General features: G+C 38.6%; 5 protein-coding genes across 9 annotated transcripts; 2 read left to right on the forward strand and 3 right to left on the reverse strand.

The window, feature by feature from the left end:
• The first annotated feature begins 969 nt into the window (after positions 1-969).
• LOC115625685 (sodium/hydrogen exchanger 9B1-like) lies at positions 970-5,262 on the forward strand. 3 transcript variants are annotated; one of them, XM_030520821.1, is made up of 11 exons: positions 970-1,208; positions 1,311-1,556; positions 2,439-2,649; positions 2,912-3,199; positions 3,260-3,442; positions 3,498-3,673; positions 3,833-3,939; positions 4,071-4,232; positions 4,303-4,449; positions 4,525-4,626; positions 4,898-5,262. In XM_030520821.1, the coding sequence occupies exons 1-11, from the start codon at positions 1,193-1,195 to the stop codon at positions 5,132-5,134; spliced, it is 1,875 nt and encodes a 624-aa protein (XP_030376681.1). In that variant the 5' UTR covers positions 970-1,192; the 3' UTR covers positions 5,135-5,262. The 3 variants fall into 3 exon arrangements, 2 of the variants coding, with proteins under 2 accessions (XP_030376681.1, XP_030376682.1); XM_030520822.1 differs by having other exon boundaries at positions 4,306-4,449; XR_003995547.1 differs by lacking the exon at positions 4,898-5,262 and having other exon boundaries at positions 4,071-4,236.
• Positions 5,263-5,621: 359 nt separating this feature from the next.
• LOC115625686 lies at positions 5,622-7,086 on the reverse strand. Of its 2 annotated transcripts, none has more exons than XM_030520823.1 (3): positions 6,933-7,086; positions 6,656-6,833; positions 5,622-6,590 (listed from the first exon to the last, which is right to left on the reverse strand). In XM_030520823.1, exons 1-3 carry the CDS (start codon positions 7,050-7,052, stop codon positions 6,025-6,027), a joined length of 864 nt encoding a protein of 287 aa, XP_030376683.1. In that variant the 5' UTR covers positions 7,053-7,086; the 3' UTR covers positions 5,622-6,024. The 2 variants fall into 2 exon arrangements, with proteins under 2 accessions (XP_030376683.1, XP_030376685.1); XM_030520825.1 differs by having other exon boundaries at positions 6,904-6,979.
• A 131-nt stretch (positions 7,087-7,217) lies between these two features.
• Positions 7,218-9,827, reverse strand: LOC115625855 (protein hook). Its single transcript, XM_030521063.1, has 7 exons — positions 9,609-9,827; positions 8,821-9,539; positions 8,202-8,765; positions 8,024-8,142; positions 7,915-7,967; positions 7,676-7,852; positions 7,218-7,604 (listed from the first exon to the last, which is right to left on the reverse strand). Exons 1-7 carry the CDS (start codon positions 9,757-9,759, stop codon positions 7,366-7,368), a joined length of 2,022 nt encoding a protein of 673 aa, XP_030376923.1. The 5' UTR covers positions 9,760-9,827; the 3' UTR covers positions 7,218-7,365.
• A 106-nt stretch (positions 9,828-9,933) lies between these two features.
• Positions 9,934-10,807, reverse strand: LOC115625826 (uncharacterized protein C1orf50 homolog). The gene is made up of 4 exons (XM_030521016.1): positions 10,672-10,807; positions 10,460-10,617; positions 10,243-10,404; positions 9,934-10,184 (listed from the first exon to the last, which is right to left on the reverse strand). Exons 1-4 carry the CDS (start codon positions 10,706-10,708, stop codon positions 9,975-9,977), a joined length of 567 nt encoding a protein of 188 aa, XP_030376876.1. The 5' UTR covers positions 10,709-10,807; the 3' UTR covers positions 9,934-9,974.
• A 75-nt stretch (positions 10,808-10,882) lies between these two features.
• On the forward strand, positions 10,883-18,918 carry LOC115625827 (E3 ubiquitin-protein ligase MIB2). 2 transcript variants are annotated; one of them, XM_030521018.1, is made up of 6 exons: positions 10,883-11,302; positions 12,346-12,447; positions 14,513-14,680; positions 15,172-15,841; positions 15,911-16,073; positions 16,304-18,918. In XM_030521018.1, exons 2-6 carry the CDS (start codon positions 12,381-12,383, stop codon positions 18,434-18,436), a joined length of 3,201 nt encoding a protein of 1,066 aa, XP_030376878.1. In that variant the 5' UTR covers positions 10,883-11,302; positions 12,346-12,380; the 3' UTR covers positions 18,437-18,918. The 2 variants fall into 2 exon arrangements, with proteins under 2 accessions (XP_030376878.1, XP_030376879.1); XM_030521019.1 differs by lacking the exon at positions 10,883-11,302 and adding an exon at positions 11,338-11,563.
• Positions 18,919-19,508: the final 590 nt, after the last annotated feature.

Consider the following 19,508-nt stretch of genomic DNA (forward strand, 5'->3'; position numbering starts at 1 on the left):
AGACAATTGTTAACTGTTTATTTAGGCGAATATGTGTAGCCATAAATAATTCAGTACTGGGCCCTGAAAAGAACTTAATATTTTCATAATTATTGTTTTAATTATTGTTATTTTTAAAAATAATAAAATATTAAAACAAGCTTAATTTTTTATTATTATTATTTTTATTTTACTATTATTATTTTTAATACATATTATTTTTATAATCCTTTTTTATTATTATTTTTGGCCAACAAATGAAGTTTAATTGAAGAATATTGGAATTCAGTTTCTAAATTTATTTTATTGAATAAATAATGAGCGAAAAATGTATTCATAAGTTTATTCGCTGCTTAATTTATTTCACATTTATTATATACATGTACATAGGTCGCCCCTAGTTTCTTTTTTATCCGTTCAAGAATCAAATTACATTTAAAATTTGTTTTCTTACGCTGAGAAGAAAATGTGCGCCCTAAAGTTAGGCTACACTTTTTTATTTATAGCCCACAGATTGTGCTGTTAAGGAATTTATGTTAACGGACTGTACATTTTTTTTGAAAAAGGCTTACGATCACAAAGAAATAAAATCAGTCCATTGCAGAAACTCTACCAGAATTAAGTTGGCTCTTTTGTGTAAATATATCCTTTTATTTTAATAACTATTTCATTACATTTTTTAGCTTAAGTTTTTCAGAATTTGTTTATTTTGTTTTGTTGAAGAAAGTATAGGAGGTACAAGAATCGGTAGACTGTAGCATTCTGCATTTGTTTGCTTCCAATAGTTTTGTTCAAAGTCCAGAATTTGTATAACTGTATGTATACACACACATTTACATACATATGTTTGTATATATGGTTGTTCTCTCTTTACTTTTTCAATCACGCTGTAAGCGTGCTGCCCGTGCTCTTTTCATACATAGATTTTGTTTTTGTTAGCGCCGGCATTTGTTGTTAATTAGAAATAATCGAAGAGCGTTGCCGTTGCCGTCGCCGTCGCCCTCTTCATAAATAATAGCGCTGAAATATTTGTCTGCTGTTGCCAAACAGTTAAATAGAGCTTTTTAGTTCTTGTTTGTACTGCTTTTGTTTTTGTGCGTGCCATTATATTTGACATCTATTATTTACATTTTCTTCGGTCGCTAACGCTTTGTGTTAATTACGTCACTAAAAGGCACGTTTTGGCTTGTGCTTTTAGTTAAGATTCGTTGATATGAGCACTGATTCCGGTAAGTTTAATTGCACGGCAATAAATACAGTTAATAATTTATAGTTGCCAGAAGCTAACGAATTTATTACTGTGACAATGATTCATTAATGAATACTTGTAGGCGATGACGATAATGTATCGGCTGATAAGTCCTCCAAAAGTCTGTTTATATCGCTAAATCAAAATCAACAGTACTCGCCATTGCAATTAATACATCACGAAAGTGAAATAATGAATACAAAAGATGATATTTGTCTTGGCGATATCAAGTCGGAATCGCTACGTCTATTAGACAAGGGAGTGCCTAAAAGAAACGCTTTGTGCGAAGAAACTGGAAACCAACTTGCTACAACACTGAATGAAAAAGGTATATTTATTCATTCAATGACGAATCCCCTATTTGGATACCTTTAAATATACAACTGACTACTTAGAAAAAATAGTTTACATTGTTGCACAGAGATTTTAGAGATTTTTAGATTTGAAAAACATATTTTCTTACATAAAAACATGAGGTTGATCTGATCAGCATGAGATAGCTAATTTTCTCCCACAATGTGTGAAAGCTATTCTTCCTCAGCAATGCTAGAATAAAAAAATTATTCTTGAATTTAACAGTTTTAAATTGCTAAACACATTTGTCTGCCAAGCTAATAAATGCGAGAGCATTATTATTTTTTTTTTAGAACAAGATAAAAATAAAAAGATGTATGTATCTAAGGGGAAAAATACATATAAAAGTATCTTTTAGCGTTCTTTTACCTGGACTGGGGCAGTATGCCTTTGTCAAATGAACGGTATGTTGACAAACTTTTTTGGCGATTTGTTCGAGCTGATTTTTGTACGGCACTGGAAAAAAATTTTTGAGTTGTGTTTCCATTTAAACTGGATGTTGATGATTGACTGACGTAATAATTCAGCGCCTGACTTTTCTCAATCAGAAAATGTAAATAGTTTTGACTTCCGACGCATTCTTTAAATCCAAGGCTAGTGTCAATAACGGGAAAAGATGAAAGTCGTAATTATTAATTTACTAATATAAATAAAGAATCCAGTGTAGATCCAATGCAACACTTAAATTGCATATTCAGTGAATCGTTGTTAGAAATATCAAATTTAATAACAGGATATGTTTAGTATATCACTATAAATAAACCTAATATATAAGAAGGTAAGAAGAACTGGGGTAATTGCTCATGAATGAACCCGTTTTAGAATTAAAACCATATATCGGCATGCCACTTTGCAGCTAAAGACAGCACACCAACAAAGCCGCACAACAAAGTACTTACGGATAGTGGTAGAATGGCAGACTATGGCGATAAAGTTACGACAGTTAAGGAAGATGACACCCAAACTAAATTAGATATGCCAAAACTTCAAAATAATGGTGACGATGTGACACAAAATTCCACAACAGTTTATGCCGAACGAGATGAAGATTGCAAGGCCCCCAAATGGTAAGTTGAAAAATATACACCTGATCTGCATTACACGTCGATTGCGAGACCTTTCAGTTTTCTAATTTTATTTACAAGATGATTATTATATAAATGAGTTTGTATTCTTTGCAATAGATCCCACAGAAATTTAAAAGTCATCTTCAATGAAAACAATTGTTGCTAAAACTATTACAATTGAAGAAATAATAAGAATAATTGGAGAAGAGTTAATTTCTTTCCTTGCCTCATTTCCTATCAAAAATTTACTATATGTTTTCAGGTGGAGTCACTTGCTTCTTCGTTGGCCTGGTATTTCGGAATCAGTTGCAATATTAGTTATATTTCTGGGCCTTTGGTCTATGGCATGGGTCCTCTTGCAGGACTATGCCAAGCCATCCACAGTTATAATGCGAATTGTTGGTCTGTTTGTGGGCGCACAATTCTCAGGAATTCTGGTTACATTTCTCAATCTACCCGATATGTTGGGTATGCTATTCTTCGGTGTTCTCTACACGAATGTCGGTTTGGCCAACTTTGAAGGCTCTGAGCGTCTTCAGTTGTACTTGAGGTGAGTTTTGGGCGCGTATTGGTGCAATGATTTTACAAATAAATGTTATCTCTCACTCAGGGAAATGGCTTTGGTCAATATTATGCTGCTGGCAGGTCTGGGTTTGGATGGCAGTGCTTTTAAGCGGCTGTGGATAATGATAATGCGACTGACGTTTTTCCCCACCATAGCGGAGGTGGCAATAATTGCGCTTCTGGCATATTTTACGCTACACATGTCCTGGCTATGGGCCATCGCCTTAGGGTGAGTTACTGACTCAACTACTTGTCCAGGACTAACTCTTCCGTTGAATCTGCAGGCTCGTCATTACCGCAGTTTCGCCCAATGTGGTTGTTACGGTTATGCTTAAGCTGAAGGAGGAGCGTTTGGGCCTAAACAATGGCATCCACACACTTATATATGCGATGACAACATGCAACGATGTCGTGAGCATATTTCTGTTTGGACTCATTATCAGCGTCATTTTCTCCACAGGTATGGAATTGCGTGCTAAAGCATGAATGGCAAAAAAATGGTCGTTAAATTCAAGAAGAGCTCACAATTCATGATTTTACCAAAATTCAAAATCTTACAAAAATATACAAAAGTGCCCTAAAAGCAGCAGCCGAATTAAAGCTCTTGTGGTTTTTACAGGCTCCCTGACCGAACAAGTTTTACAAGGACCCATTGGCATTGGAATTGGTCTTGCTTTCGGCTATCTTTTCGGTCTGATGTTGCGATATTTGCCATCACGCAATACGGTAAGCAAATCACGAATATAAGTTATTCATCGTTATTTGCATTTGAATATAGTCTTGGTTTTTAAATCCAACTTGTAATCACCTTTTTAAATTAAATGTTGTCTCATCTATGAATTAACATTTACTCTCAGGCTAACGTAAATAGTCTGCGCTTTGTATTGACTTTCCTGGGCGGTACCCTATCAGTTATGGGTAGTCGCGTTATTGGATATCCATCGGCTGGCGCCTTGGGCTGTGTATCTTTGGCATTTACAGCAGGCATTGGTTGGAAGCAAGAGGCGGCTAATAAAATCGTCTGTATACATAACCCAACGATATTCAACTAAAAAGTTAATCTATAGGTATTTTAATATTTCTATCCAGCAGGACAGTGTGCCGGGACATTTGGATTTGCTGTGGAAGTTCCTGAAACCTGTGTCCTTTGCCCTCATTGGCAAGGAAATTAAATTTTCTGCACTCGAAGGTCCTGTTATTGGTTATGGGGCGCTGCTCGTGGTACTCGGGAGTTTGGTAATTCACTAAAATGTTCAAAATGGTTAATTCAAAATCTTTATAGCCTGAATTTTTCTCTATTTTACGATGTAGTTTCGTCTGGTTTTTGCATATTTATCCACGTATGGTAGGAATCTTTCAAAAAAGGAACGTGCCTATATTACTATATCTGGTGTTCCGAAAGCAACTGTTCAAGTAAGTTTGTCTTTATTTATATATTACAAGATTAATTGGTCTTATGCTTTGTCCGTCGGTATAAAAATTTAGATCTCAGAGACTATAAGATGTAGAGACACAGTATTTTGCACACAGATGCTTTATATGTGTACCCGCTATTTTGTTTGTTTGTTTTCCAATTTTGTTAAAATTTATATTTCTCTACACATATGTACAGAGTATTTTAAAATCTAGACATCCGACTTTAGCTACCCACTGGTTTTTAATTAGCTTTTTCTAACTTTCTCAGGCCGCCCTTGGTCCTGTTGCCTTAGACATGGCCCGAGCTGCCTTAGAGCCAAACGACGCCCAGCTGGATTTGGCCAGCAATGTCCTAATTATTTCAGTGCTAGCCATTATATTCACCGCCCCTCTAGGTGCCATACTCATGCTCCGGCTGGCGCCTCTTTGGCTAGAACGTCAATGTGATGAAAACGCTGATGAGACCGCAAATATGCCAGAAAATAATTCTTATAAAAATGTATAGATCTTTGGCAGTAGATAAGTTCTGATGTATATAACACTGTTTTCCGAGAGCTAGCGATTTTTTTTGATTATTTGTCATATGCAAATTCTAGAAAAGATAATAAAACATTCAGATATAATATAACTACATATATACTTAAAGGGTTTTCATTGGTTTTGGATTTTATTGTAAGAAAAGCAAAATAGCCAATGTTTGGGCCGCTTCGCTCCGCGATTTGCACTTCAATAATGCATTTTTAAAAATTAATAAATCGAATTAAATATTGTTGTGCTAGTTTTATAAACATATTTTCTAACCCCTCTTCTGTGATTCTCACACAGTACTTAAGTGTTCGCTTATTCAAAATAAATACAAATAATTTGGAAGTCCTCCTCCGCGTTTCTCATACCAAACCCCTAAGTGACGGCATTTTCTAAATTTAACCAAAATTTTATGAAAACCCTTAGGTGTCGTCATATTTCAAATGAAAATTAAAATAATGAAAAAGTTTTGGATGCTGTTCTACAAATAATTTGGAAACCCAAGCATCTAATTCGACCACCATTTTATTAAAACATTTTGGAAGCCCTCCTCCGCTATTCTCACACCAGGTACTTTAGTGAAGACACTACGCAGTGGTTTTGATTTCTTTATAGGTTCAGTTAATATAAATCAGTCTCATTCACTGAATGATAGTTTTAATAACATATATAAATATGTATACAGATAGATTCAAAACTACAATGTTTAAATGATCTTTATGTATCTATAATTAATTATTTTATTTGCATAAGTACTATATTTTGCTTATATATGTATTTAAAATCAGGCAGTTTGGGGTGTTAACTCCTCAAGACATAAACAAGGTATTGCTCTGGCTAGAATTAGCGACTTCTAAAAATAAAATAATATTAACTTGTATCAAATATATCATGATATTTTCGCTTCAAATTAATGAAACGTTCCTCTTGTTCCAATTTCAATTTTCTTAGCTCGTAATTTCTATCCATTTCGAGTTTTTTTAATTCCAACATTTTATCAAATTTGTATCTTTCAAACTCAAGTTTTTCACTCTCCAAATGCAAGCGCGCTTTTCTCAAAATGTCCACATCCTCAACAGCGCTGATTTGACCCCGTGAGTTGCTGCTCTTTAAATTTGTGGCCGTTGATGCGGGTGGACTATTATAATCATCCAAAATGCGCTCGGCATATTTGTCGTCAAGATCGTTATTAATGTTGCTAAGGTAATGATTGGTGATTGTTGTCGATTCCAAAGTAAGCTCCTCAAAATCGGGTGACTCCAAGTCCAGTTTGGGTTCAATTATGTTGACATCCAATGCAGCTAAAAAGGCATCAAACTCCAGCTCCTTAATTGAATCCGTTGATGTTTTGTCCTCCGCGCTCTCACTCTTTGACAATTTATTGCCAAAGATGTGCCGCAGTCGCGCATAGAATGGGCACATTTCACGTACTTTTTCTGCAAATACATATGCCTTTGTAAGTATATAGAGCTCTCGGACTTAACACATTACTGTAGCTTACGTCTAACATCGGCCAATTCCCATTGCTGCACACCTCTTTCATTTAATCTTTGCAACCAACTTACAGTTTTGAGATATGTGCTTCTTAAGTAACGCACCTTTTGTCTTGTTACATTTGGCTTTATAGGGAGTTTAGATGCCACAGTTAATTCGTCATAGTAAGCACGGTCTGCAGGTAACTGCAAGGATAAATGCAAATACATATGTATATGTAAGTATATAAGTGTTTATATAAATACAAACACATACCACCAAGTTTTTAAGAATTATCAACTTACACCGATGGTGCCGCGTTCAATCATACAATCCAATAATATGCGCACTTCTTCGTCGGTCCATTTGTGCATTACTTCCCGATTTTTATAATTGGTAACTTTTGTTATTATTGGTATGTCCATTTTGCACAAAATGAGCACGACCAAGGAAGTTTATTAAAATTAAGTTTTGTACACAATTTAGGTTGCCAGCTGTGTTTTCCAGAAACGATGGCACTACCAACTTGTCTTTAAATATATCGATTACGTATTTATCGATAGGTGAGTGGCTAAAAAAAACTTCTACAATTTGGTTATAATTCAGTTCAATGTTTTTTGAACTGTATGTATTGCCTTTAATAGTCGAAATAACTAATCTTAATTTAAATGTAAAATATAAATACTTGTGCTATATAAAATTACATATACAAACATGTAAAGAAACCTATGCAACTATTTACTTTGATTTCATTGTAGTCAATGATTTTCGCGGTGCCGATTGCCGCTGACGTGCTAAAAATGTTTGCCCCGATCCCATTAATATAGCCAATTTGGCATCAATTGCGTCGCGTTGTGCATTGACTCCTAGCCTGTAGAATGCCGTAGTCATTAATTGTTCTTCCATGACGCTCATTTTTGGCTTTGGTTCCTCCTCGGTGGCATCAATGCCTTTTTCCAAAACACTCGCCTCGAGCACTGCAAAAAAACAAAAGAATATTGATGTATGTATATAAATACACAAGTACGTGAAAATAAATTATACCAACCATTTGATATACGCGGATCTAAGCTCTTTATGACCTCCTTTGCCTTTTCTACACATTTGCGATACTTCACATCATATGCCATAAGCTCCTGTTCACGTGTTGCCAAATTGGTTTCCAATTGCGTAACTTTACCTTGCAATGTCGCATTTTGGGTGACAGCTTCCTCGAGTTGGTTTGCTAAAATTATAAATAATAATTTATAAAGTCATGTGAACGCTTAAAATAAAGGATAAACTTACATTTTTGGTCATTGAGCTCCATTAACTGCTTGATTTGTTTGCCAAACTCGTTTCTGCAACGCCAAAAAGATATTAGCGAGTGACTACAAATCTTAATTTAAGCACTTACTCCTTTAATACTGGATCATCACTTTGCGAAGCATGGGATAGCGACAGAATACGTTCATTCGCTGTTTTCAGCTGCTCGCGCAGATGCTCGCAACGTTTGTTGGCATCGTCCAACAGTTGCTGTGGGCAATTGTGAATACATATTTAGTAGAAAACAACAATTTGCAGATAGTACATACCGCTAGAGCTGTTTGTCCACCTTGACCCTCACGTAGCGCCTTATTCTCTGCCTCAAGACGTTGGATCTTATCCACCATTGCGGTCGGCTGAAGTTCCTTTGACATTGTTGTTCCCGTTAGACTGCCGGAATTGGATGATAGCTGTCCACATTTTAATTCATCCACAGCCTCGCGAAGACTATCGCGTTCCTTAAGCAGTATATCCTTGGCACGTTGTAGAGCATTGAGATTGCTAGCAAGATTCTTGTTATCGAACTCCAATTTAACATTTGTTTCAAAAGTTTCGTCGAGTTTGGTATGCAAATCTTGTATTTCCTTTTTAAAAAGCTCAATTTGTCCTTTTGTGCTAGCATAGCGTTTCGCATCCTCCTCAAATTGTGTATTCTGCTGAATGTAATCGGCACTGCGATCTTCAAGCATTTTGCAATGTTTCTTTAAATCGTTATAGTCCTCTAGTTTCTTTTTGTAAATGTCCAGCTGCGCTTCACAGACTTTTAACTTTTCATTTGACTCGCGCAGCACATCTACCTCATCCTTTAGGGTCGTTAACTCAGCAGTGCTTTTCTGTAAATCGAAAAAACTTAATACAAACTAAAAATAATGACTGCTGATAAACTACCGTCAGTTCATCGATGCGTTGTTGCATGTGAAGCAACTCCAACTCTTGCTGCTGTGCTTTTAGCTTTAGGTCCTCACGCGCACCTTCAGACTGCAACAGTTCCTCCTTTAGCAGCTCCAATTGGCGCCGCAGCTCATTATAGCGCACAGAGCCCGCTTGGACAGGACCTAAAGAGACGCCGTCATCGCCAATTGCTGAGGTGTTCAACTCCATGCGCACCAGCTCCTGCTGCACCTTTTGCAGTTCCTGTTGTAAATTGGATTTCTCATCGACCAACAACAGCATTTTCTTTTCGGTTTCAAAACATTTCTGAGCTAATGTATCGCGCTCTTCTTGCAATGCCTTTGCATCGAAATTAGCCATGCTGAGAGAATTGCGAGACATGGATGCGGCAATGCCTTGGCGCGTTGATTCCAGCTCCTGTAGTGCCCTCATTATATTATTCTGCAGTTCTTCGCCCAAGCACATTATGTCCTGTATATAGTCCTGCTTCTTAGAGCAGTTGACTGCACACCCCAAGACGAGTTGTAGCAATCGTTCTAACTCATTTACATCACATTTCTCTGCAATGCGCTGCGCATCTGGTCGTGCAAAGTCTTGCAAGGAATAATATTCATTGCAGAACTCTACAACTCCCTCAACAACTTTCTTTAAATTACTCATACGCAAGCGCCAGTTGCTGCCCACTGCGCTGGCCTTGATTTTGGATAACCACGAATCTGCATACATAATACATAAATACATGCATATCTTTACTGCATTTTTTTTTTTGTTATATATATATATACCTGTGAAGGATTCGGGCGCAAATTGATTTAGAGCTTGTGCTATGGCTACGCCATCTGACAGCTCATCCGCATTGCTATGAGGAGAATTTAGGTTCAGTGTTTTGAACCACTCAAGCAGGCTGTAATACATCTCTTGCTTAGCCGCCGCCATGTTGGGAAGGCAATAACTTAACACAAAATAAAAATGAAATACACACGAACGAAAATTTTCACTAGATAAAAACAAATGCAGGTGCAGCTGCTCCAGAGACACCAAAACAGCAGTGGTGACACCTATTCGATAACTTTTTGCTGCAGAGTATCATCGATTTATGCAACGATAGCATTGGTTTTGGTTTTTCGGTTTTATTCAACTCAAATTTTGGCTTATTTTAATGTGTTACTAGAAAGGTTAAAATCTATGGCCATCGGCGTGCCGCGTCTGCCCGCCAGTGCTTTTTCCATGCACTCTTCCACCCATTTCATTTTATCATCGTGCTGCTTGATTTTTTCCACTGGCGTCCAGCTTAGATCATGTTCTAGTCTATAACTTCCTTTGTATGTATGGGGGTCAACAGATCCGCCACAGCTCCACTCCTAGAATGTAAAAATTATTGTTAATACTGAGAGCAAAAAGCGAACCACTCCATCTTACTTCCGGCGAGAGCATGCTGAAATAGTTTTGACCCGTTGCCCTTTCATACAAATGATATATATGGCCAGGCTTTTTAGTAAAATTGCACGCCGCGCTATGTAAAAGACTGTTGTGGCTTGACTCTTTTAGAATATCTACAGCTTGAGCCTGCAGCATGCGAATCTGGAAACGAGCTTCATATTTAATATAACTGAAGTAAATTTATAAATTCACTTACTTGTTCCAAAATAATGCTCAATTTTTGACAGGTGCTATTCTTTAGTTGCTTATCCGCATTCTGAATTTGCTGGGCCAAGTTCAGGATGTCCCCTTCGTCATGCATAGACACCCGCAAAGGATCTAGCATAGATTGGGGATTCCGCTCCACTAATTGAGCTATGGTGTATGTATTTTTAAGCTTATAAACAGGTCAATTACGAAATAGCATACCCTTTTTCACTGCGGCTTCATACGTTAGCTTCTCCATTTAATTGATAACCGAACTACGTATCTTACCAAAACCAGATCATATGTGAGCACCGAGCGGCCCTGCCAATCGTCCCCACAAATGACAGCTGCTTCAGCGATAGCGATTCCTAGGCATCGATAGAGATAGCTGGTTTTCATGTATCGATGATTTTTGTACACTACTAGAAGAAGTATTTTATACATTAACAAATTTGGCAACCAAAACTAAATTTAACAGGTTTTACGCGGCTACGCGTGTGCTAAATTTTAAAGTGAACGAAACAGAAGTGAATTATGTAGAAATTAGCTGAGAGGCAAAAGTTGTAGTTATAAAAACGCTAGTGGAAATTGTAAATGCGAAAATATACATACATATATGTACACACCCATACGTACATATTGGCGATACGGACTGTCACACACACACTGGCCAACAAATACAAATTACTGGTAGCAACTGTGAAAAACAGTCGCGCCCCCGCTTTTAATAGAATACGACACAACAACTTGATGTTTATTGTTGGGGAGAACGAAAGAGCGCAACTATTTTGCCAAACAACGCAACAAAAATAAATCAAAAGTTATCAAGCGCAACCGTCGAAAACAGAAGAGGGTAACTTAAACACACTTTTGCATTTATTGAATATTTTGCATATTGTATATTTGCCTCAACGTGTTTCTATAAATGTGCGTGCAGTGACGTAAAAGTGAAAAACGAACCACGCTCGAGTGTGGTCTGCAATTTAGGGGGGAGTGGGTGTCCACTCGTGAATGTGTGACTGGCTGCATAGTGCGTGCGTCAGTGGGTGTATGTGTGTGCGTGTATGTGATGAATGCAGTGTTCCCGTTTGACGGAAACCAAGTAATTGCATTGGTAAGCTGGCCTCCAATCATTTATATACTTACATATATAAATATGTATATTTATATATATATATATATAAACATTAGCCTGGCCACAAAATACACACGCTAAGCTAAACTAGTGCATGAAAATATGTACAAATAGATTAATAAACAATAAATGCGGTCATTGTCTCTTTTTTTATATATACATATTTCTTTTTCATGAACACACTTTTTGCACTTTCCCCAAGCAACTGTTTCTTTGGCGCTTTAGCAACATTTTTCATTGGAATGTGGAAAAAGTACATAGTCATATACATATGTATGCATATAGTGAATAAATATATTCTTAAGCAGAGTGTTATCAGAATGCGTCATTATAAGTATTTACAAAAAAAAAACCGCCTTGCTTTTGCCCATTGATAAACGCGAAAGGGTTTTGCAATTCAAAGAAAACAAATACATGCAACCTTCAATAGTAAACAAATCCCTCATCACACGTTGAGGAACACACAAACATACTCAGATTTAAAAGCATTCAATACATGTATTTGTGTGTCTAACTTGAATTTTTAAGATGTATCGTCCACATTTGCCATTTTTGGCATTTCCGTTTAGTCATGTGATTTTACCCAACAACAAAAGCTAGCTTTGTCCATCTTATTGACCCAAATTCAAGAATGACGTTTGTTGGGAGGGTGATTGCCTTCTGCCTGATATGGTACGCAACCTAAATTAACAAAATCTGCAAAACACATACATACATATATGAATACAGTTAATGAATAATGTGTTAATTTTTATTTACAGACAATTGAAACTTTATTTAATAACAGCACACTGCCATGAGCGCCCCCGTACAGGCTGGGGTACGTGTGGTGCGCGGTCCCCATTGGATATGGGCGAATCAAGGTAAGGAAATTGAGAAACCCCGACCCCCCAAATAATTCCTTCGGCCACTTTGTTTACCCATTCAAATTAAATTAACTTGGCACACAATTTGTTTATAAGCATGCCCATAGAATGCGCTATGAACGTATATACATATGTACATACATACAAACATACATATGTACTTATAAATATATATGTATGCATGTTTGTAAATATGCAGATACTCGAACGCCACACTTTGGCAAAAGGTGTTGCCTCTTATTGTTGTTGTTCTTGGCAGGCCAGGCAGGGCGTTGAATATAAAGAGGACGAGACGCGCTATATTTAGAAACGGCCATAGTCGCAGCGAAGAATGCTTACCAAATGTTGCTTCATACGTATGTACGAAGATATCTATGTATCTATGTATGCGTGCATATAAACATGCACATGCAAAGTGTGTGTGTGTAACAAGCTATCCTATATATAGACACCCTATTTAAACATAGAGTTTGGGTGCAAAGGTCATGGCATGGCCATATGTTTCCACTCGCCCTCGAACAAAAAATTCGACTGGGCTTTCGTTTCAATATCTTTGTGTTCCCTCCGTTTTTACTTATTTTTTCTTTATCTGCTTCCCGCAATACAGTCTCAATTCTATATAATAAAAAATAATCTTTATATGTATTAAGCTAAGATAATTCCCAAGGGAAATGAACTAATTCTGAAGAATTGAGTATGAATGTATTTCATAGTAAATAGTTTTAATCACATAAAAATAGGAATGTTATAATAATAGAACCAATAATAATAATACCACTAATATAAATAACAAATTGCTCAGTATTTGAATTTAAAAATGCGTGCCTCTTTCGTAAACATTTGAAAATTTAAGAAGCTATGCAGTTACTCCACACAGAGTAATTTGTGCTAAGATTGTAAAATAAGCAAAATGGAATTCACATTTTATTTTACTTATCTTCTTAACTTTTACGTTTGTGCTCTCTAATTGTTTATAACAAAGTATGAAGAATTCTTCATGAATTTTCAGTCTAAATTTAAATACTTTATCAGCCGAATTCTACTTGCTGGTGGAGAAGGTATAGAATTGGAAATTCTAGTTGACTTTGAAGTAAACGATCTTTTTGTACTTTCAGTTTGATCGCTTATTCCTTATTTTTAGCCGATTCTTCATCATATTTAATTAAATAATTTAATTAAAGTATAAAATTATTTAAGAGACACGTTTATTTATACATCTTTACATGTGTTCATTCATAAACTTTAATAATAAATCAACAAAAGAGTTTTTGAAGAACAAATTTGCCCAGAAGGGAAATTAATTTCATATGAAACCGACCTCGCCACTACTAATATGAATATTTAGAATGAATGCCTAGCGTATTCAAATCTCTATTGTGTTGCGGGAGAGACACTCAACTGTAGGCTATATCGCTCTTCATAAATGCTTTCCTTGAGATGTCTATCAATTTCGCAAATATCGGAATAATGTAAGACATTTAAACTGGGGTAACTAAAGGAACTGAGCCCAAAGACCTAGCTCAGTGGTTCCATTTGAAGACTCAACTCGAATAAGGAACAGAGAAATTCTATTTTGGGAAGCCTGTCTGTAGTAAAATAAGTGACGCGTGCTCCCTGTCGTCGTCTGCCCGACTGCATGCCTCAAAATGTGTTATTTTTAGATGTTTTATGTAGTTCGCTGCATTGCAGCTTATGGGGTTGGGACTGGGGTTCGCTCGCTGCTGCAATAGGAATACTAAAGTTTACCGAAGCGAGGGAAAGAAAAAAACGAAAACATTTGCGTGTTTACAAAACAGGCAGCAGACGGTTCAGATCCCTAACATTTCTGAAACTTTGTTGGTGTGTGCTGATACTTAACAACGATCCTCCAATCAGTCATTGCTGCCCTCCCCACTTCTTGTGTACTGTCTGTTACCACCGGATGCATTCGTACACTTCCGGGGGGAGCCTGCGTCTAAACGTCGCCATTTTACCGTTGGAGGCTTCGTTTATAAATAAAACCAGCATTTTACAGCCCAGTCTTAATTTTATTTAATTTCTGATTTCATTTTACACGCAACAGACGACGGAGAAGGTCACGTTGGCACCGTTTGTGAAATAGGACGTTGCGGATCACAACAGTCTCCGGAAAACACTGTGGTCGTCAATTGGGATTCTGGACATCGCACCAATTATCGAGTGGGCTATCAAAACCAATACGATCTGATTATTGTGGATAATGCACAAGTTGGTGAGTAAACGGGGCAAACTTTTAGACTAAAAATAGATTGCTATTAAAGCAGCTATTACTTTAATCTATATTAATTACAATTGGTGCGGATTTTTTATTTGATTTATGGCTATACTTACCTAATTTAAATTATGTCATTTGTCAGCCCTGCGAGACCTCATTAAACATTCTTTTAAATAATTTACATTAACAATAGAGCTATACGCTTGACAAACAAAATATAATAATAATATAATTTCTATTATACAATTCTACAATTAGGCCTTGTAAATTGAAACGATAAAGATGTTTTTTATTTAAGAAGAATCATTCCTTTTTTGCAAATTATTTGACAGTAACTTATTCAATCGACCTTATTATTACGTTTTTTATCATTCTTATCTAAACGCGCTTTTCTAAAGAGAATGAGTGAATGTTGTATAATGTTATCGAATGTAATGTACAAAATCCATCTAGACTGCTTAAATAAAAAGTCGCTTCCTTGTTTGCAGGCGTTCGACATTCAAACGTCGTTTGTGATGGTTGCTCCAAAGCTGGAATAGCCGGCATTGTCTTCAAGTGTGCGCAGTGTGCCAATTACCATTTGTGCGCTTATTGCTATGGGGAGAATGTGCATGATCTAGAACATCCGTTTGTGCGCTATACCACCCCAAATTCGCTGGGCGTACGTGTGCCGCCCCGCAAGGACGGAAAGCGCATTCCTTTGCGTGGCATCTTTGTAGAATCGAAAGTAGTGCGCGGTCCCGACTGGGAGTGGAACGATCAGGACGGTGGCGAGGGCAAGACAGGACGTGTTGTTGAAATACGCGGCTGGGACAATGAATCCTGTCGCAGTGTAGCCAACGTTGAGTGGGTAACGGGCTCTACGAACGTCTATCGCTTGGGTCATAAGGGGAACGTTGATTTAAAGTACATCATTGCGACGTGTGGAGGTCACTATTATAAGGAACATATGCCGGTGTTGGGGCAAACGGAAGAACAGCAACCAGTGGCGCCCATGGTGAAGCCCACATTCTCGGTGGGGGATCGCGTTAAGGTGTGCTTAGAGGTGGATGCGTTGATGAAGTTACAGCAAGGACATGGCGGTTGGAATCCACGAATGATAGAACACTTGGCCAAACTGGGAACAGTGCATCGCATTACAGACAAGGGGGATATACGGTAAGTGAACTGAAATCGCTTATCCCTAGACAGCTTTTCTAACAACCCTTTTGTATATGGATTTTACAGCGTACAGTATGAAAACTGTCCAAACCGTTGGACATTCCATCCAGCGGCCTTAGTTAAGGTAGTTAGTTTTCGTGTCGGCGATTTAGTGACCATTATCAATGATGCCAAAAAAGTACAGCAACTGCAGAAAGGCCACGGTGAATGGATTGATATCATGCGATATGTAAGTACCTAATCCAACTTTATAGTCAGATCATTATGATAGACAATTCTGAGGAACTATTTTATCTAAAGAATCGAAATTTAGGGCTATTCTGTATTAGAAACACTTAAATTAGAATAGTTTCGGAAAGGAGAAAGTCTAAACGCCACGCAGTATCAGAAGGAGAATAAGGCGTGCGAGACCACATGTTCAAAGTCATTGGTTTATTTTTATTTTCATATTGTTTTCAGGCTTTGGGAAAACTCTGTAAGGTAGTTAAAGTCTACTCGGATGGTGATTTACGCATACAGCAGCTGGATGATGGCTTTGAATGGACGCTGAATCCGAAGTGCGTTAAGCTCGAGCGTTCACCGCTGGCCACAGCAGCTGAGCGTTCGAATAGCATGATGGACTTAAGTAATCGGCGCACGGATCATGTGATGACGCCACTTTCCGGACTCTCTGGCACCTCTGTAGTCGATAAGTTGGTGCGTGAGGCGGCCCAAGGACATTTGGAGTTTGTACGTCAATATTTGGACGTGAATCCCGGGCAGGTGGATGTGATGAGTGGTGGCAAGGCATGCATTCAGGTTGCCTCGCATCAAGGGTATGTCGAACTGGTCAAATATCTCATCGACAAGGGCGCGAACGTGAATGTGGTGGACAAAGAAGGGGACTCGGCACTCCATTATGCCGCTTTCGGTAATCAACCGGAGACCATGCATGTCCTTTTGCAGCATGGAGCCAAAGTGAATTTCCTCAACTCCAGCCACTGTTCGGCACTGCATATTTGTGCGCACAAGAAGACGCCCCACTGTGTTCGCGAGCTACTCCGCCACAATGCTGATGTTAATATACAGGATTCGTATGGCGACACAGCGCTGCACGATGCCATCGGTAAAGAGAACACCGAGGTGGTTGAGCTACTTTGCAATGCGCCCAATCTGAATATAACCATTAAGAACAATCGAGGATTCAATGTATTACATCATGCCGCCCTCAAAGGCAATGTGGCGGCTGCTCGTCGCATACTTCAATTGTCCCGGCAGCTGGTTAATGTGCGCAAGGACGATGGCTTTGCGGCTCTACATCTGGCCGCACTTAATGGTCACGCACAGGTGGTAGAGACGCTCGTGACGGAGGGTCAAGCGGAATTGGACATACGGAACAATCGACGTCAGACGCCTTTTCTTTTGGCCGTCGCTCAAGGACACGCTGCTGTTATCGAGCGTCTAGTCAAGCTCTCGTGCGATGTGAATGCCAAGGACGAGGATGGGGACAATGCTATGCATCTGTGCATCATTAAGAAATCGAATTTACAGCAAGCCGCTGAACCTGCACAGGACGAGGCGCCCGAAATACACAAATTCTACATGAGCCTGTTGACGACGAGTGTGCGGCGCGAAGACCGCCTTATGTACAGCATACTCATCTACCTATCGCGACATGGCTGTCGCGTCGAGGTCAACAACGCCAATGCCAGCATATTTGAATGGATCACTGATCGCAACATTCGTCAACTGATCTTTGGCCACCAAATGGGCGCCGACGAGGCCACAACTGCGGCAGCTTTGCAGCGTAATATGCAAGCTTTGGACATTAGTGCGTCCGAGGCTGGACCACCTGCTGGCGATGAACTGGCCACTGCAGCAGCAGCTATTACCTTAACGCCGGCACCACCGATGCCGCCGCCAGTGGCACAGCGTCAGCAGCAATTGGAGCTAATACCCAAGCCGGAGACAACGGCAGTGGCAGCGACAACATCTAGCAATAATCATGCATCGCCCGGCACAAAGAAACTGAACTCGGATAGCGCTGCAATCTCACCGCAGGTTGCGCCGCGCAAAAAGGCGCCCAAACCACCAGTACCAACAGCAGCGTCTGCAGCATCCACCAGCACCAGCCTTGAGGCAAATGCACTACCACACGTCGTGGCAGCCTCGAGCAACAACAGCAACTCACACTCACCCATTGGAGGGCCACAGGAGTGCATTGTGTGCAACGAACTCCTCCAGTTGGTGCGCTTCGAGCCCTGTCAACACCAAATTGCGTGCGAGGAGTGCAGTATACGCATGAAGAAGTGTCTACGCTGCGGCGTTGCTATAGAGCGGCGTTTGGCCGCCAACGGACGGCTGGTCGTGCAACAAGCGAACTGCACATCATCGCCAGGCGATCAGTTGCGGATGCCGTCCGGCGAGCTGCTGCGCTATCTGGAGAATAAGGTACAGGAATTCGAGGAATCACATTACTGCGGCATATGCATGGAACGCAAACGGGATGTCGCCTTTCTATGTGGCCACGGCGCCTGTTCCCATTGTGCCGAAACTTTGCGAACCTGCCACATGTGCCGCAAGACGATATTGAAGAAGATAAACCTTTACTAAAAAGGAGAGAAGTACTGCGTTCAGACATGGAGCATGCACCATGCAACATGATTGTGGCAATATGCAACCAAAGTGGCTTGTACATATAGCAATTACATATATACATACATATATTTACAAAAATATGTAGTTATTTCAAAATAACGCAGGCATCTAATTATCCCCACACAATACAACACCCTATTAATCAACTCCAACCCTAATTTATTGTATACACCAACGAACTTTACGCTCGCCTGCAAAACGTTTTTTTATTTTATGTAGTAGCATTTACAATTAACTTGCGCTCTTAGGCAGCTGCAAGCAAAAAAAAAAAATGAAAGGCTATAAAAAGTATGCACCTACAAAAAGACACATACACATGTCTAGTTATTAGCATCGTTTAACTATGCAATTGCCTATGTATATGCCCTAGTAACGAGAAAACAAACAAATCTACATGCGATTAAATGATTAATTAAGGCTTCAAATTATACAAATACAAAATAATTCGAAATCGATGCATTTACTTCAACCAACCTTACCTATTTCGTTTCTTATATCGTGGGCGGCGCGTTCTTTATTTATTGCGAATGAATCTGGTTTTATAGTCTATGCACTCACAAAATTAGACGTACATACATATACATATGTATGTATGCTTTAATACATACGTTTTACAATAGTGTTTACATAAATCAGAGAATGCTTCACATTTACGAGACGTGCGCCTAAAAAAAATTGAATACTAATTTCAATTAACATAAAGGTTTTGGAAGAGCGAGATACAGTTTAAAAGTACTCAACTATATAAAGAAACAATTAATTTGATAACTTGGTAATTACCCAATAATTAGATGAGGAAAGTATTAATGGCACTATATTTATTTTAACAGTACAAAACGGAAACTGTAACGACTTTTGCGTCTTGCAATTATATCGATCTGGCAACATTTTACTAATATTACCTGCAAACTGACCACAGGCAACTATATACATATATTTTACTTGTTCAATACTTGAGCACTGTTTATGCATTTTTTGCTTACGTGTTCTTTGCAATGAAGTAGCAAGCAGACAACCCATGCTTAAA

Source organism: Scaptodrosophila lebanonensis, unplaced genomic scaffold (assembly GCF_003285725.1).
Source record: "Scaptodrosophila lebanonensis strain 11010-0011.00,11010-0021.00 unplaced genomic scaffold, SlebRS2 tig00000080-arrow-pilon, whole genome shotgun sequence".
Classification (NCBI taxonomy): domain Eukaryota; kingdom Metazoa; phylum Arthropoda; class Insecta; order Diptera; family Drosophilidae; genus Scaptodrosophila; species Scaptodrosophila lebanonensis.

Coding starts and splice junctions, on each gene's coding strand:
- LOC115625685 (XM_030520821.1), top strand. Junction 1,557..2,438: donor TACAACACTGAATGAAAAAG/GTATATTTATTC, acceptor GCCACTTTGCAG/CTAAAGACAGCACACCAACA. Junction 4,233..4,302: donor AAGAGGCGGCTAATAAAATC/GTCTGTATACAT, acceptor ATTTCTATCCAG/CAGGACAGTGTGCCGGGACA.
- LOC115625686 (XM_030520823.1), bottom strand. CDS start 7,052: ATGGACATACCAATAATAACAAAAGTTACCAATTATAAAAATCGGGAA. Junction 6,834..6,932: donor TTGAACGCGGCACCATCGGT/GTAAGTTGATAA, acceptor TTATCCTTGCAG/TTACCTGCAGACCGTGCTTA. Junction 6,591..6,655: donor GGAATTGGCCGATGTTAGAC/GTAAGCTACAGT, acceptor ATGTATTTGCAG/AAAAAGTACGTGAAATGTGC.
- LOC115625855 (XM_030521063.1), bottom strand. CDS start 9,759: ATGGCGGCGGCTAAGCAAGAGATGTATTACAGCCTGCTTGAGTGGTTC. Junction 9,540..9,608: donor TGCGCCCGAATCCTTCACAG/GTATATATATAT, acceptor TTATGTATGCAG/ATTCGTGGTTATCCAAAATC. Junction 7,605..7,675: donor AGATCCGCGTATATCAAATG/GTTGGTATAATT, acceptor GTTTTTTTGCAG/TGCTCGAGGCGAGTGTTTTG.
- LOC115625826 (XM_030521016.1), bottom strand. CDS start 10,708: ATGGAGAAGCTAACGTATGAAGCCGCAGTGAAAAAGG. Junction 10,618..10,671: donor TGAAGCCGCAGTGAAAAAGG/GTATGCTATTTC, acceptor CATACACCATAG/CTCAATTAGTGGAGCGGAAT. Junction 10,405..10,459: donor TGAGCATTATTTTGGAACAA/GTAAGTGAATTT, acceptor GCTCGTTTCCAG/ATTCGCATGCTGCAGGCTCA.
- LOC115625827 (XM_030521018.1), top strand. CDS start 12,381: ATGAGCGCCCCCGTACAGGCTGGGGTACGTGTGGTGCGCGGTCCCCAT. Junction 14,681..15,171: donor TGTGGATAATGCACAAGTTG/GTGAGTAAACGG, acceptor CCTTGTTTGCAG/GCGTTCGACATTCAAACGTC. Junction 16,074..16,303: donor GGATTGATATCATGCGATAT/GTAAGTACCTAA, acceptor TATTGTTTTCAG/GCTTTGGGAAAACTCTGTAA.